Source organism: Pimephales promelas, chromosome 7, assembly GCF_988280905.1.
Source record: "Pimephales promelas chromosome 7, fPimPro1.hap1.1, whole genome shotgun sequence".
Classification (NCBI taxonomy): Eukaryota; Metazoa; Chordata; class Actinopteri; order Cypriniformes; family Leuciscidae; genus Pimephales; species Pimephales promelas.
The window spans coordinates 39,875,353-39,890,860 of record NC_142775.1 but is presented as its reverse complement, the minus strand read 5'-3'; the positions used below and the strand labels follow the sequence as shown (position 1 = coordinate 39,890,860).

Here is a 15,508-nt window from a genome sequence, read left to right as displayed (position 1 = left end):
TAAATGTTTGGAGGTTTCACCATGAGAACAACTTAGTCTTTAAAATGTCTGACATTAGTGATCAGATTTAGCAATCTTTTGAAAATTATTCAGATTTAAATAATTACAAAATATCATATTTCCATATCAACATCTTAGGAAAATGGGATTTCTATAATAAAAATATGACCGCTTCATACGCCAGGACTTATATCGGGCATTGAGACACAACATATGAATAGGGAGATAAACTATTTATCAATATTGAAATATTATGAAAGTGTTGCCTATTGTTTCTTCTTTTTTGCAGTATGCAAATAAAATACAGTTTATAGTTGCAATTGAATGGACAATCTAATTTATGGCCATTTCCCCCACATATTGCATATAAAGTAAAAATATATCAATTCATTACGTTATCTATTTTATAAAAAATCCTACGCTATCTCACGACCAATTCGTACGAATTCATCTGAGTGATTAACCCCTTAACTGTCACCGTCCCGGTACCGGGACGCCTAACTTTACTTCACTATATTTCTATTAAATCCTAATCTAATTATGACAAATTATATATTTTTGGAAAGGTCTAAGACTTCTAATTAAATATTTGACCCCTGTTTTGTGTTAAAAATTATGTAGGAAGAGTAATTAATGAATTTATGACAAGAGTGCACCTAAAAAAATCTGCATCATAACAGGAGGTCTGACCTTTGTCACAAAAAGTTGATGCACCCACTTTTAATCATTGAAACTTCTGTTTTTATGCTAAAAGTTCATAATAAAACATATAATCTAGTATTTTTCAATAAAAAATAAAAAGTATAGTATAACATTATCCTCTAAAAATTATAATATATATGTATATATTATCCTCTAAAATATAATAATATTTTTTATCGCCTTTTTTTATTATATCACATATTTTAGTAGTTATCATAAATTAGGTATTATTTGAAAGCTTATAAACTCAGAATTCATCCTGTGAAAACCATTTTATAATTGTTCCTGTATAGTGTTTCAGGTGCTTTATAAGCAGCAAAAGAGAACTAATAATTTCAGCATATGCACACGCATAAAGCCGCCGCTCATACAGGGTTCATTTTGGTGCTTTATTAAAGGGAGACTTCACCTCTGGAAAGAATGTGTATTTGAAATGGGTCATTTATGTAGAAGAAATGTGAAATTATTTTTGAATTTGGAGCTTTGTAGACTGAGAAAAGCCAGAAAATGTATTTTTGGCTTATGTGGATGAAAGACAACAACTCCCAGAATGCACTTGTTTTGCTGCCCTAGGAGACCACGCCTACCGGTAACAGAGCGCAGTAGTTAAACAACAAGTCTAGGCTACTAGTGAGTCTCCGTGTCCGAAAATGTGTTTCCAGATCACCCAAAATGTCCGGGATTGGGCTTTTGTGTTCTACCTGTGGCGAGCGGGACGAGTCAGTAAATCAGAAAATGATATATTAGGCATTTTCCAAACTATCGGTATCGGCAGTTATAATGGCCGATAAATGAATATTTCAAAAATAAAATAAAAACGGAGGAAACACGCTTGAACCATGTCATGAGTGTTGGAGTTGTATGGTTTGTCCACCAGAGGGCACTCTACACCGTCCCGTTGAGTTGGTCACGATACATACATTGCTTGAATAACAATTAAAAGATCATCCCCATCAGTTCTCTCAACTCAAATAAGCATGACAAAATTTGTGACTATCATGTCCAGTTTTGCTGTTAAATAAGCCGAGAGTGAAGCGGAATTAGCTAGTAAGAGTTACGTTACGTTGCTACAGTGTAGTTGACTGACTGTCCTTTTAACTTTTGACAATGTGACTGAAGTATTTCTTTAATAGCGCATGACAGTTACAGCAGTGAGACGTATCATCTTTCCTCGGCCTGTTATATTGAAAATGTATGTTTTACAATTTGCAGTATGACGTTCATAGACTAGCTAACCACAAAGCTAGCTAATGCCACTATCATCCGTCTGTTCTGTTGTGACAATAAAAGAAACAAGTTTCTTTTTAAAATGCTTTATCATATTATTTTAGTTAAAACTCATAAATAACCACAAATAACTAATGTTAGGGAAATCTGTATGTTTTGTTGCGCATTTCTGAAATAATAATTTAAAAAAAAAATATCGGCCGATATATATCGGAATTTCGGATTTTAAAACCAATAAATATTTGTATCGTTATCTGCCTTCAAAATCCTTTATCGGTCGGGCTCTAATAGGTGCCCTGCCCTTTAATGCTAAATTCTGTGGTATCCCTTTAAGGTTTAATGGTCGAATACACACACTTATGTGCCAAAATGCCCAAATGTTTACTTGATGTTGTATATTGTGCAATGCTTTATGTGACTACATTTCCCATGATGCACGGTGTACTTATGTTCCGGATGTTCCGGTGTTATGTGCAATGACGTTAAGAAGACGAAGTAAATAGAGCAGTCCCGCTAAATTGTGTGTGTGTCATATTTGCCTACATCTCCGCACACTATTTGAAAATACAATAAATTGGCGACGAGGAGCTCGTAAATCCGCGTGTGTGTTTTAAATGCGGGAAGGAAGTGGATTGACGGCGAGATCGCTCGAAAATGAGAAATGATACGAGCCTGCTGCTAATCCACGTTGTGACTGAAGAGGGGGAAGAACAACAACGATTCTGAATTATTTGAAACTGACAGAGAACGTTACAAAATGGCAACAATTCTTGGCAACATTGGTCCTTTTGATGAGAGTAGTGAGCAGTGGAGCTCTTACACAGAAAGATTTGAGTACTTTGTAGCAGCTAATGCTATCGCTGATGAGAAAGCTGTACCCACTTTTTTAAGTGTGATGGGCCCAAAGACATATGCACTACTGCGTAACCTCCTGCAGCCAGAAAAACCGGGAGAGAAAACGTATGATCAAATAGTGGCCACTCTTAAAGCACATTTCTCTCCAAAGCCCTTAGTAATTGCGGAGCGGTTTCGTTTTCACAGACGGAATCAGCTGGAAGGAGAAACCGTGACAATGTTCGTAGCGGTGCTAAAAAAATTAGCTGAACACTGCGAATTTGGTGAAGTGCTAAATGACACACTTCGGGACAGATTAGTCTGCGGACTCCGTTGTGAGGGAATACAAAAAAAGACTGTTAACAGAGAGCAACTTGACACTACAAAGAGCAATAGAGCTGAGTGTGTCAATGGAATTGGCTGCGAAGGAAGCACAACAACTGAGCTCAAACAGTAAAGTGTATAAGATGGAGACCGAAAAACAAAATGAAAATAAAGGGCCATGTTTTCGCTGTGGCAAGACGGGACACTCACCCGTTTCATGCTGGTTTAAAGATGTGGAGTGCCGCAGCTGCAAGAAAAAAGGACACATTGAGCGTGCGTGTAAAAATAAAACAGGAAAGAAGGAAAAAATGCAGCAGAAACCAGTATACAGAAAGAAACAAAAGCAACGCGTGTTTTCAGTGGAGCAGGAAAACAAAGATGTTACTGACACATCGGATGAGGAATTTCCGTTGCATGTGCTCACTGTTGCTGGTGGAACCAAGGCTTATAAGGTCACCGCGCTGCTGGAAGGACAGCCTGTGAAAATGGAGATTGACACGGGTGCTGCTGTGTCGCTCGTGTCGGATAAGGTATACAGCGAAATACTGAGCCACCTGCCACTCGCACCACCTGATGTGGTTCTTAAGACGTACACTGGGGAAGCGGTAACTATGAAAGGACTCACGCAGGTAACAGTTGAACTCAACGGGAAAAAGAAAAAACTGCCATTGTATGTGGTCTTGGGTGATTATCCTTCGTTGATGGGACGTTCTTGGCTGGAGCAACTCAAGGTGGACTGGGCGGCCATACACATGATGACACCTAAAACGCTGGATCTTGAAGGGATTCTCCGGAAACACTCTGATGTGTTCAAGCAGGAGTTGGGCAGCATGAAGGACATCCAGGTGAAATTGACTGTAGAGCCGCAAAATTTCTAAAAGCCCGGCCCCTTCCATATGCGCTAAAACCCAAGGTAGAGGCAAGCTTAGCGGAACTCATGAAGGAAGGGGTGCTGGAACCAGTCAGCGTGAGTAAGTGGGCAACACCCATTGTTCCAGTTCTAAAGAAAGATGGAGGCATAAGGATCTGTGGAGATTTTAAAGTCACTGTAAATCCGGTGTTATCAGCAGAACAATACCCCTTGCCTCACATTAATGATATCTTTTGCTGGGCAAAAATTCAGCAAAATCGACCTCAACCAAGCATACCTGCAGATGCATGTTGAGGAACAGTCCAGAGAACTTCTCACCATCAACACCCACAAAGGCCTATTTCGGTACAAGCGGTTACCATTTGGAATTACTTCGGCCCCATCTGTTTTTCAGCGAGCGATGGATCAGATTTTGGCGGGCCTTAAAGGCGTGGTGTGTTACTTAGACGACATCCTAGTGACTGGCACTGATGAAGAGTCGCACTTACAACACCTGGATGCTACCCTGGAGAGACTGAAAGAATACGGATTGAGGGTGCGCAAGGACAAATGTGAATTTTTCCAGGTTGCAGTCGAGTACTTAGGCCATGTCATTGATGCCTCTGGTTTGCATACATCTCCATCCAAGGTTAAGGCCATTGTGGATGCTCCAGAGCCCGAAAATGTAAGCCAGTTGCGGTCTTTCCTCGGTTTACTAAATTATTATGGGCGGTTCATTCCAAACATCGCTACGCTGCTGAAACCACTTCACAAGTTGTTGTGTCACGAGAAAAATTGGAGGTGGACCTCTGAATGCCAGGAGGCTTTCAAAAGAGCAAAGGAGACACTCTTAAAGTCAAATGCCCTCACTTATTTTGACCCTGCTCTTCCCATTCAACTGGCCTGCGATGCTTCTCCATATGGTGTGGGAGCTGTCTTGTCCCACATCATGCCAAATGGTCAAGAGAGGCCGATCGCATTCGCTTCCAGGAGTCTGAGTAAGGCAGAAGCAAACTATGCTCAGATTGAGCGAGAAGCGTTGAGCATTGTGTTTGGAGTTCGTAAGTTTTACCAGTATGTTTTTGGAAGGAAGTTCACATTGTTGACCGATCATCGCCCACTCACTGCAATTTTTGGCCCACACCATGGCATTCCGTCTCTGGCTGCTAGTAGGATGCAAAGATGGGCTTTGTTGTTATCCGCTCACACCAGTGGCGGCTGCTGGTCTTTCAAAGAGGGGAAGCTCTTTTTACTTCTTTTTTTTTTTTTAAACTCGACTGTCAGGTGTGGGGATGGTGAAAAGAGCGAGGACTCGATGCAAAGTTGATGGGCTTTATTTTATTGATAAAAACAAACAAAAAACAAACAAGGGGAATAAATTGGGAGCAAAAAAGGCAGGTAACGAGGGAGGACAGGTGGGGCAAAATAACTAATAATCAGGAAACAAGATGGGAGTCACAATGACCGGAAAGCACATATGGCACAACAAACACATGACAAGCACAAGCCATGTGCTCATACCAAACATGACAAAAACACATGACCAATAAAACAAATTAAAAAGCAATTGTGCTCACCCAAAATGAGACCTGAAGAACGATGAGAACACTCATAAGACACGTGTTCACACAGAACATGACAACATGAAAGCACACAGCTAGTTTAAAACACAAGCTGTGTGCTACACAGCACAAGACAAAACATGACATGAAAGCACGCGGCCGATGTAAACATAAACCATGTGCCACACAATACACAACACACTGAACAGAGCGAACACGACAAGACAGAACGCTAACGTTACGCATGAGTACGACCATAAGGTCATCCTGTGCACTCACAACCGAAAACAAACACGCGGAGAATGCATGTCCGAATCCCAACACAAAAGTGAAACCAAACAGATGTGCCATGATTCAAACACCACGCCCGCACATGTAACAAGACACCTGACATCGACGGAAGAAATGTGGGAATTAGGTTGAACTGTGAAATATCTGATGAAAATTGCAAATACTAAGAAATATGTTACAGTAGTTCGTCTTTCGAGTAAAATACACACAAAATTCGCGACGAGACTGAGCACGAAGTCTTTGAACTAGCTTCCGCGATTTTTTTATTGGGTGAAATCACTGTCAATCAAAAGGAGATGCAATCCTCCAATCATCACGCGGACGCCCGGACGCCAGGCCAGCCCACTTCCCTATTAACCCCAGAGACGCCCGGCGTCCGTGGGCGGGACATAATCGCAGCATTTATCCAATGACCGTCTAGTTTAACAGCACTGAAAAAAACTGTTCAAAGCAGCCCTATTGAAGTCAATGGACGCCGAGCTTCAACGGGGAAATGCCATAGGAAAACGCATGCACTGTGACGCGCTACAGGAGGCGCTGCATGAGAAGGAGATCAAGTCAGCCGACCTGCTATTTGTTGCTTATTCTGAACGAACTCGTCTTCGAGATTACCGTGTTCTAACGCATTTTTACTCATTAAAATGTTAACATAATAGTACACATTTGATCATTATTTGTTTGACATTATAGGGGAAGCTGAGCTTCCCTTGCAGTCTTAAAGAAATCTCCACTGGGTCACACCTATGACATCAAGTATCGGAAGGCGGAATTGCATGGAAATGTGGATGGTCTGTCTAGATTGCCTCTCGCTGACAGAATGAAGGAGGCACAAGTTGCAGAAATTTTCTACTTCAGCCAGGTGGAAAGGGCCCCAGTAACAGCTGTACAAGTCCGTAAGAGCACACGCAATGACCCTGTTCTGTCGAAAGTCATGGACATCGCAATGACAGGAAAAGGTGAGACCGATGACCTGGAGTTTAAACCGTATGTCTCTCGACGCCATGAACTTTCAGTGCAGTCAGGATGTTTGCTGTGGGGTAGGAGAGTGATCATTCCCTCTGCTCTGCGCAAGCAAGTGCTAAAACAGCTGCATGTGGGACACTGTGGAATGGTTCGAATGAAAGAAATTGCCAGGAGTTACTTCTGGTGGCCAGGAGTAGATGGCCAAATTGAGGAAAAGGCAAGAACATGTACGTCATGCCAGCGCATACGCAATGTACCCCAACTGGCTCCGCTGCACCCATGGGAATATCCAGAGAAACCATGGCAGCGCATTCATGTTGATTTTGCAGGCCCAGTGGAGGACAAAATGCTGCTGGTGGTCGTGGATGCACACAGTAAGTGGCCGGAGGTGGCTATCATGAAATCTACATCAGCTGAAAAGACAATTGAGAAACTGGGAGAAATTTTCAGTAGATTTGGACCTCCGGTGCAGCTCGTCTCAGATAATGGCCCTCAATTTACATCTCACGAGATGGGCACATTCCTACAAGCAAATGGGGTGCAGCATATCACATCATCACCTTACCATCCGGCAACAAATGGTTTAGCAGAAAGGTTTGTCCAAACCTTGAAACATGCTTTGAAAGCTTCACTCGGACAGGGAACATTCCATCAACGGCTGCATAGCTTTTTGTTGTGCTATCGCAGTACTCCGCACGCAACCACTAAAGTGTCACCAGCGTCTCTGTTGTTCAATAGAGAGCTCAGGACAAGCTTGGAGCTGCTCAAACCAGCAACACTCAAAGAAACTGTCTTAAGACAACAGAGGAATCAGGTACAGCGACGGAATCTGCGAGCCAAGGACAGAACCTTCTCGATAGGCTCACCAGTGCTGGCACGGAACTATGGCGGTGGTCCGAAGTGGGTTCCAGCTACGGTGGAGGCCCAGACAGGTCCAGTTTCATATAAAGTCAAAACTGCTGGAGATTTGTCTTGGAGGAGACACAGTGATCAGTTGCTCAAGGGAGCAAACGCAGTTCCAAATGTTTCCGAAGTTACGGATGTCACTGACCAAATTAGTAACAGTACGTCAGCTCCTGAAGTACTAACCACTGAGCCTACCAAGACCGCAAATTGTCCATCAGTAAAGGAACCGGCATCACCTGTTGTATCGGCAGAAAGTGGGAGCCAAACAGGGCTCCGATACCCAGTTAGGGAGCGACACCCGCCCCAGCGGTTCTTGGATTATTCTTAGTTGGAAGCTACCCTTATTGCTCGGGGCAGAATAATCCCCTTAGGGTCAGCTAGGGTTTGAGGTAGTCTACCCTCACTCCCAGGGAATTAGTTGTATATAAGAAACAACAAAGTTGAATGTTATATATATATATAAAAAAAAGAAGAGTCCTAAGAGAGTTGAATTTCAAAATTTCTGACTACTGATATTACAGTTTAATTTGTAATCTTGTGTTAGACCTCAAAGAGTAAGAGGGGAGGAGATGTTGTATATTGTGCAATGCTTTATGTGACTACATTTCCCATGATGCACGGTGTACTTATGTTCCGGATGTTCCGGTGTTATGTGCAATGACGTTAAGAAGACGAAGTAAATAGAGCAGTCCCGCTAAATTGTGTGTGTGTCATATTTGCCTACATCTCCGCACACTATTTGAAAATACAATAGTCTTCTATAACTTACGTTAGTATGACTGAAATTAGTTTTTGTGATGATTAAATTGGTTGCAAGAATAGTAAAGTTTCAGTGGTTGATGTTAATATAATCTTGTTTAAAGTAAAAATAACTACAGTAATCAATAGGGGTGTCGATAACAATACATCTTGTCACAATATATCGCAATACAAAAAAAGTGAATAGTGACGATATGTATTGCGTTTAGTTCACCCAAAATAAAATTTACCACGTGAGAAAAAAAAAAATCACGTTTACATAGTTATAGTGTCAGTACTACATTAAGCTACTGTTGAATATAATGATGCGCTGAGGCAATATTTGTGTCCTGATAATGCCAAATGTCTGAGGTTACCAGTAAAACAAGGCCTACATAATTTTAATTACATCTAGTCAGAGTGAAATCATATTCGTCTAAAATAATTGTGTATTTTCAGCTTCAGAATCATGAATATTGTTATCCTGGTCTCTCTATCGTCCTGTGCTTTGGGTTTCAGCACAAAGAGTATTCATTTACACAATACACACACAACGTAATATACAATTTAGCATTTTAATCTTTAATATTTTACCATCTCTTGGAGTTTCGCAAGTTCAGGATCGTGAAATGTATTGAATCGTGACCTGAGGGATCGTTACACCCCTAATAGTCATTTAAAGTGGATAAAAAAAAAAGAACTGGTATTGTTCAAAATTCATGTATAACTTTAATGGAAGGTTGTTATGGGTAGTAGTCATGACTGAATGGTCATGAGCAGATGTAGCACTCAGGAGAAGTTAGATGAGTTTGCATAGATGGGGTTTTTATTTATCCATAATTAAGGCCAATGAAAAGCAAGAAAAAAAATACTTTTAAATAAACAAAGTAAATTGACATGAGAGTCAAAATAAATACATAAAAGAAAAGAAAAAAAAAACACTTTTACACCAGTTCAAACATTGACCTTAACACAAGTCAATATAATAGAGCAAGGACAGACTTATGTCCTTTCACCCCAAGCTCTCCTAACAGAATGAAAATACTAGCCTTTATAGACCTGAGTTCACCCATGGAATTGGAACATACCAACACATGATTATGATACAGGGGTGACTCAGATGACAACAGCATAAATGCTTAAAAACGGCATGAAATACAACCTCTATAAAACTAGAAAATTACAGAATGTTACTTCTACAGCTTCAGCTGACAATTGGCAAGCAAAAAGTCACATTAACAGCTACGAATTAATTAAACTCAAACTCCGGGTCATTTTTCTCTTGACCCGGAAGTCAGCGTCATTTAAACCCCACAATAGCGGCACATTTTCCTTTACTCAAACAAACCAGAGACGCGAGTACAACAAAGATGGTATGTGAGCACAATGTTTCTCTTAAACTAAATAAACAGATACCTATTGAAAACATGTATTGTGTGATTATTGTAACTGCATATAACTGTGATTTAAATGACATACTTTTCTTGAAAACAGGAAGATATGTATTGATAGAAGTAGCTATAGCATTTAAATCACCGCAGTATTAGCTGTTAAAGATGTGCACACCAAAAGCTACGGGATATATGAGTTTTTGTTATGAAAGGCTAGATTAACCGCAAATTTATGACAGTATAAAGATGAACAAAAAACCTTAACGTGCTAGACAAACATACGGATCACATTTACACACAGTCTTTGTGTACAAGAATAGGCAGCGTATCGCTGCCGTGACGATAGCTATGCGCCCCGTCACAAAGGTTTTGTTGATTTACCGTGTATATCATGATATATATTGCTATCTTTTAAACCCAATTTAAAAATAATTATAAACAAAAAATACTTAACCCTTATGCTGCATTAGGGACATTTTTGGTCTTTTGCAGTTTAATTTCTTTGACCATTTTGGCTGTTTTAATGCAAATGGTATGAAATTTGACAAAAGTGTGATTTTTTGGATACATGTAAAAAATGTGATCCCATTTTGCAAAATATGTATAACACACACTGTGTAGATCAAATAGTAACACTCAGCACCATAAAGACCAAAAATGGCCTATTGAAACCCATTAAAACGTTGTTTAAATCTGAGGCTGTCAGTAATACATGAAACATGATTTTTGCTCAAACATCCTTTCATTTTGAAGCAAAAGCATTATATTTGCATTAAATAGTGTATTCCACCAGATGACGTCACTACATATTTATTCCCTATGGGTGGAAATGCACCTTATTTTAGGCAATAGGCAATGTTCAATAGGTGGCCATTTTTGGTCTCTAACGCGCTGTCTAACGCGATGGTTTCGCAAACAAAACTGGTAATTAAAGGGTTAAAATCCTGAAATTGAATACATTTTTGGTAGTTATGATGAGGACTTATGCTGATTAAAAGATTTAACTTGGTAAAAGTGGAAAATAATAATAATATATAATATTTTAGGCAATGTTTAATATGTGGCCATTTTTGGTCCTTAATGCACTCAACAGTGTTAAAAATCTAATGCAGCACAAGGGTTAAAGTCTATAAAGAAGAATGTGAAAACTAATAGAATTATTACAATAATTATGCTTTCGTTGCTATTTTGGTTGTTGGATCTGTCATTATTTTATCTTTGTTGGTTTTGTTTATTTAGTATCATGTAAGCAGAATTAGTATTAATAGATAATAATAATAATAGACAAAGAGAGAAAAATGTGTTATAATTGAAGGTAGATTATATTTGATTTGGGCTTGTCGTATGTATGTGAATATGCATGTATAGTATATATATATATATATATATATATATATATATATATATATATATATATATATTTTCCTTTAAGTTTTCTGTTGTTTGTCATTGTCATTTGTTGGTGAGGTCATCTAATTAGTGAATCTTGTTTATAAGGAGCTTATAAGATGTTTTTCTTCATCCTACTCTTGTTCTTTTTTGTCATGGAATGTACTTTGTTTTGGTTGGATTTGTTAAATTGTTCTTGTGGTATTTCGTGTTGCATTACCATGAAAAGAGAATAGAAAAATAAATGAAATGAAATGAAATGAAATCATGACTCCTATTGGACATTTTTACCCACCCTAGTTGCAATAGATTCTGGAGGTTTCCAGATAATTCTGACGTTGTCCAGACCTTTCAGGTTAGAAACATCTTGCACAATGACATTTGCTTATGTGGACTTGCAGTTTATTGCATTTATGGATTTTGAGCGGTCAAAGCGCTATCGATTATGGTGTTTCATGGTGTGTGAGGGAATGCAGGTGACATGAAGCGCTCGTTTACGAGATGATTGATGATTGGGTGAATCTGTGCGTCCCTTTGACCGTCCTAAATGTGCCCTCAGCGAGGTCAAACACGTGTTGCCTCGCTAAAAATAGAGGCGCACGCTCTCGCTCTGTCTTTAAACACGTGTACAGACGCTCACACCCAACGTTTGATATTTTGTTAGATTAATGCCAAATCATTCTTCAAATCTGTTTGAAACCCTTCCCTCATCAAAATAACAAGCTTGAATCACAGATGGTGGAGAATTAAAACCTTGAAGTCTTTGCATGAGTCTGTTAATTGATGTTTGCAGTGTTTAAATGGTTTATGAGAGCGATTTATCCCTGACTGAAGACGTATGGCCGGGTATCGAGTTTGATAATTATTAGTCATCCCCAGTCAGGTGAAACATACAAAATCAATTCATTTATTAATTGCAACACCACCCATGTGATCTATCTACATTCTGAAATGTCCATGCGGGTTGGTATATGTAGGACTGACTAAACGACCCCTCATAATTCGCATTGCAGAACACAAAGCAGCAATATGCAATTGAGAGGCATTATGTAGAAGTTAATCATAGCTCAAATGCGTCCTTAATTTTGGGGTGTAGAGAAAATGTTACTCTCTCAACGAGGAGGTGATGTAGTGAAGTCCCTATAGGCGCTCTGGATCTTCACTCACAGTAGACCCTCACGGCCTGCATGAGGAACTGGACCTCTCATGGTTTTTTTTTATACTAGTGTACTTGTGTTTGTTTATCCCTAAAACTGTATTCTGGACAAATGTGGGCAAAATAGTTTTGATTTATTTTTAAAAAATACTTCTGAGCGATACAAGACTTGGCTACTTTTCCTAAGTTTGCCTCCTGAACACACACAAATTTTTTTTTGACTCAATTCTACAATGTTAAGTGGGTGAAAAAAACTACTTAATCTTGTATTTGGGTCAAAAATGGGCACCTATAGAAATGAAATGAAATGAATGGGAAAAACTGTAATTAGAGCATTCTAAAATAAGCCAAAATAACAGCAAAGTCACTTCATCTTTAGGTTTTAGCTCTAAGAACTTATTGGAATGATATTTTAATGTAGTTAAAAAAAAAAACAACAACATAAAAATAAGCATAATTTACATTGAAAATATGGTACTTTTTAAAGTAAATGAATTCCAAAATACTCCCAAAATTAAAAAAAACACCAGAAATGGATAGACAAAACTTTATCGAAGACAGTGATATAACATTTATAATAAATAAAAATTAGGATCACACCTAAGTCCTCTGTGCCCACATTTGTCCATATATATATATATTTTGTCTAGATCTTTTTGATTCCTTAAAGGAGTAGTTCACTTTTATAATACTTTTGCTGATAATTTACTCACCCCCATGTCAGTGGCGTAGCCACGAGGGGGCCTGGGTGGGCCTAGGCCCCCTCATTTACATGTCCGGTCCCCTCAGATTTCTGATTGCTTAAAAAAAAAAAAAAGTTGTTTTATTAGGATTGATAGATTGACCAATCAAAATGCTGCGCGGTAAAATCCGGCTTATTTTCAAACTTGATTTGTTTATATAATGTGTTGCGCGTAACGTACGCTGTCATCTTCATCTTTGCGTGAGAGTTAATATGCCGTGACAATGGCAGGCGCTCAAACTCAAAGTACAATATTACACTTTTTTTAAAAAGCACGGAAAGATCAACTTGATATATATATAAATAATGTTGCCCCCTCATTTAAAGACGGGACCCCCCAAAAATAAAATTCTGGCTACGCCCCTGCCCCATGTCATCCAAGATGTCCACGTCTTTCTTTCTTCAGTCGAAAAGAAATTAAGGTTTTTGATGAAAACATTCCAGGATTTTTCTCCATATAATGGACTTCAATGGGGACCAAACGGTTCAAGGTCCAAAAGACAGTTTCAGTGCTGCTTCAAAGGGCTTTAAACGATTCCAGATGATGAATAAGGGTCTTCTCTAGTGAAACGAGCAGTCATTTCATTTAATAAATAAATAACAAAGTTTAAGTTTTATAAGCTCAAATGCTCGCCTTGCTCTGTTCTGTGATACGCGTTTGTTCGTGACTCTCCTGTTCATCAAAATGAACAAATCTTTTTTCAAGTCATTTGGTTCATTCAACGAAAGAAATCATAACGAAATGACTCGGAAAAAAGATTTGTTCATTTTGATGAATGAGTTCGAACAGGAGAGTCGCGAACGTGCGTCACAGAACAGAGCAAGGCGAGCATTTGTGCTTATAAAACTTAAACTTTTGTATTTATTTTTTAAATGAGCGATCATTTCGCTTGATAAGACACTAATTCATCGTCTGGAGTCGTTTAAAGCCCTTTGAAGCTGCACTGAAACTCTCTTTTGGACCTTGAACCGTTTGGTTCCCATTGAAGTCCATTATATGGAGAAAAATCCTGGAATGTTTATCAAAATTCGACTGGAGAAAGAAAGACATGGACATCTTGGATGACTTGGGGGTGAGTAAATCATCAGCAAAAGTTTTTTGAAAAGTGAACTACTCCTTTAAATCCGTCTCGAATGTGTTTCAGAGGGCATATACACCCGGCCTTTTCATGATCGTATTGCTATCCCATCAAAGAAAACGCATGAAGTGTCCAGGTGTAACCCAGCTAACAATTTTACGTTCTGGAAATGTTCGTTTTTGGTTCCCAGAACGTTCCCTATTGGTTTTCTGAACGTAAATAGAACGTTCCCTTATCGTTAGAGGAAACTTTATGGAAACGCTCCCTTTAAGTTATAAAAATAGTACCTAAAAATAGCCTACAGAGAACATACTTGTTTGGTTCCCAAAAAATAACCATATGGGAATGTTCTGTGTTGGGAAACAGCCCCTTAGACTCTGAAATTAACTTATTAACAGCTTCAGTAAAGCATTATTAGACGTTAAACCCTCAACTTTGTTTTTTGTTTTTTGCTGTTTTATGAAGAAATAACGTGTCCGTTTCTCTTTCCTGAAGGATCTGGGTGGCATGAGCCCACCTCAGAGGAACTGGAAGGGGATAGCGATCGCTCTGCTGGTCATTCTGGTGGTGTGTTCTCTCATCACCATGTCTGTGATCCTCCTCACTCCAGGTACAGCAAACCCCTAATGATGAAGTTAACCTTCATCATCATCATCATCTTTCATTGGAGTGCTCCATTTACATCTGGAATCTCGAAACGTTTGGTACACTTTATTTTGAGTTTTTAGGATCTCTCAATATTACACACACACATATGTTTTTACAACACACTCTGACATTCAAACCAACACACACACAAATATCGTTGCATGTATCCAATTCCCTCTACACTGTAAAAAAAATATTTTCAAGATTTGTTACCACAACATTTTTTCTTTTGTCAAATCAACTTAAATAATTTATTTGCACAATCATTTTTAGCCTGTAGAAATGATTTTAAAAGCCTGTTAATTTATGTTAGGGCTGTCAAACGATTGCATCCAAAATAAAAGTTTGTGTTCACATAATATATGTGTGTGTAGTGTGTATAATTATTTTGTATATATAAATACCCACACATATGCATGTATATATTTAAGAAAAATGTGTTATTAATATATAAAATATTTATATTTATGTATATTATTAATTATGTATAAATATATATAAAGTATATACATGCAAATATTTCTTAAATGTGTATGTGTGTGTGTTTATATATACAAAATAATTATACACACTACACACACATATATTATGTAAACACAAACTTTTATTTTGGATCGTTTCCCAGCCCTATTCTTTTGTCAAATCAACTTAAATAATTTATTTAGTTGCGATAACTTATTATTTTGAGTGTCTGATGATTAAATTA

At 38.5% G+C, this 15,508-nt stretch overlaps 1 protein-coding gene across 3 annotated transcripts in view; it reads left to right on the top strand.

Annotated features, from left to right (window-relative positions):
* The window catches only part of dpp10 (dipeptidyl peptidase like 10), a 70,819-nt gene that overhangs the window by 13,587 nt on the left and 41,724 nt on the right, over positions 1–15,508 (top strand). For 2 of the 3 annotated variants that reach the window (XM_039683415.2, XM_039683416.2), the window contains exon 2: positions 14,650–14,764. In XM_039683415.2, coding sequence (XP_039539349.2) covers positions 14,650–14,764 — 115 coding nt within the window. Of the gene's footprint in view, positions 1–9,751; positions 9,771–14,649; positions 14,765–15,508 lie in introns of those variants that run through there. The other variant, XM_089133479.1, reaches the window with a different exon arrangement.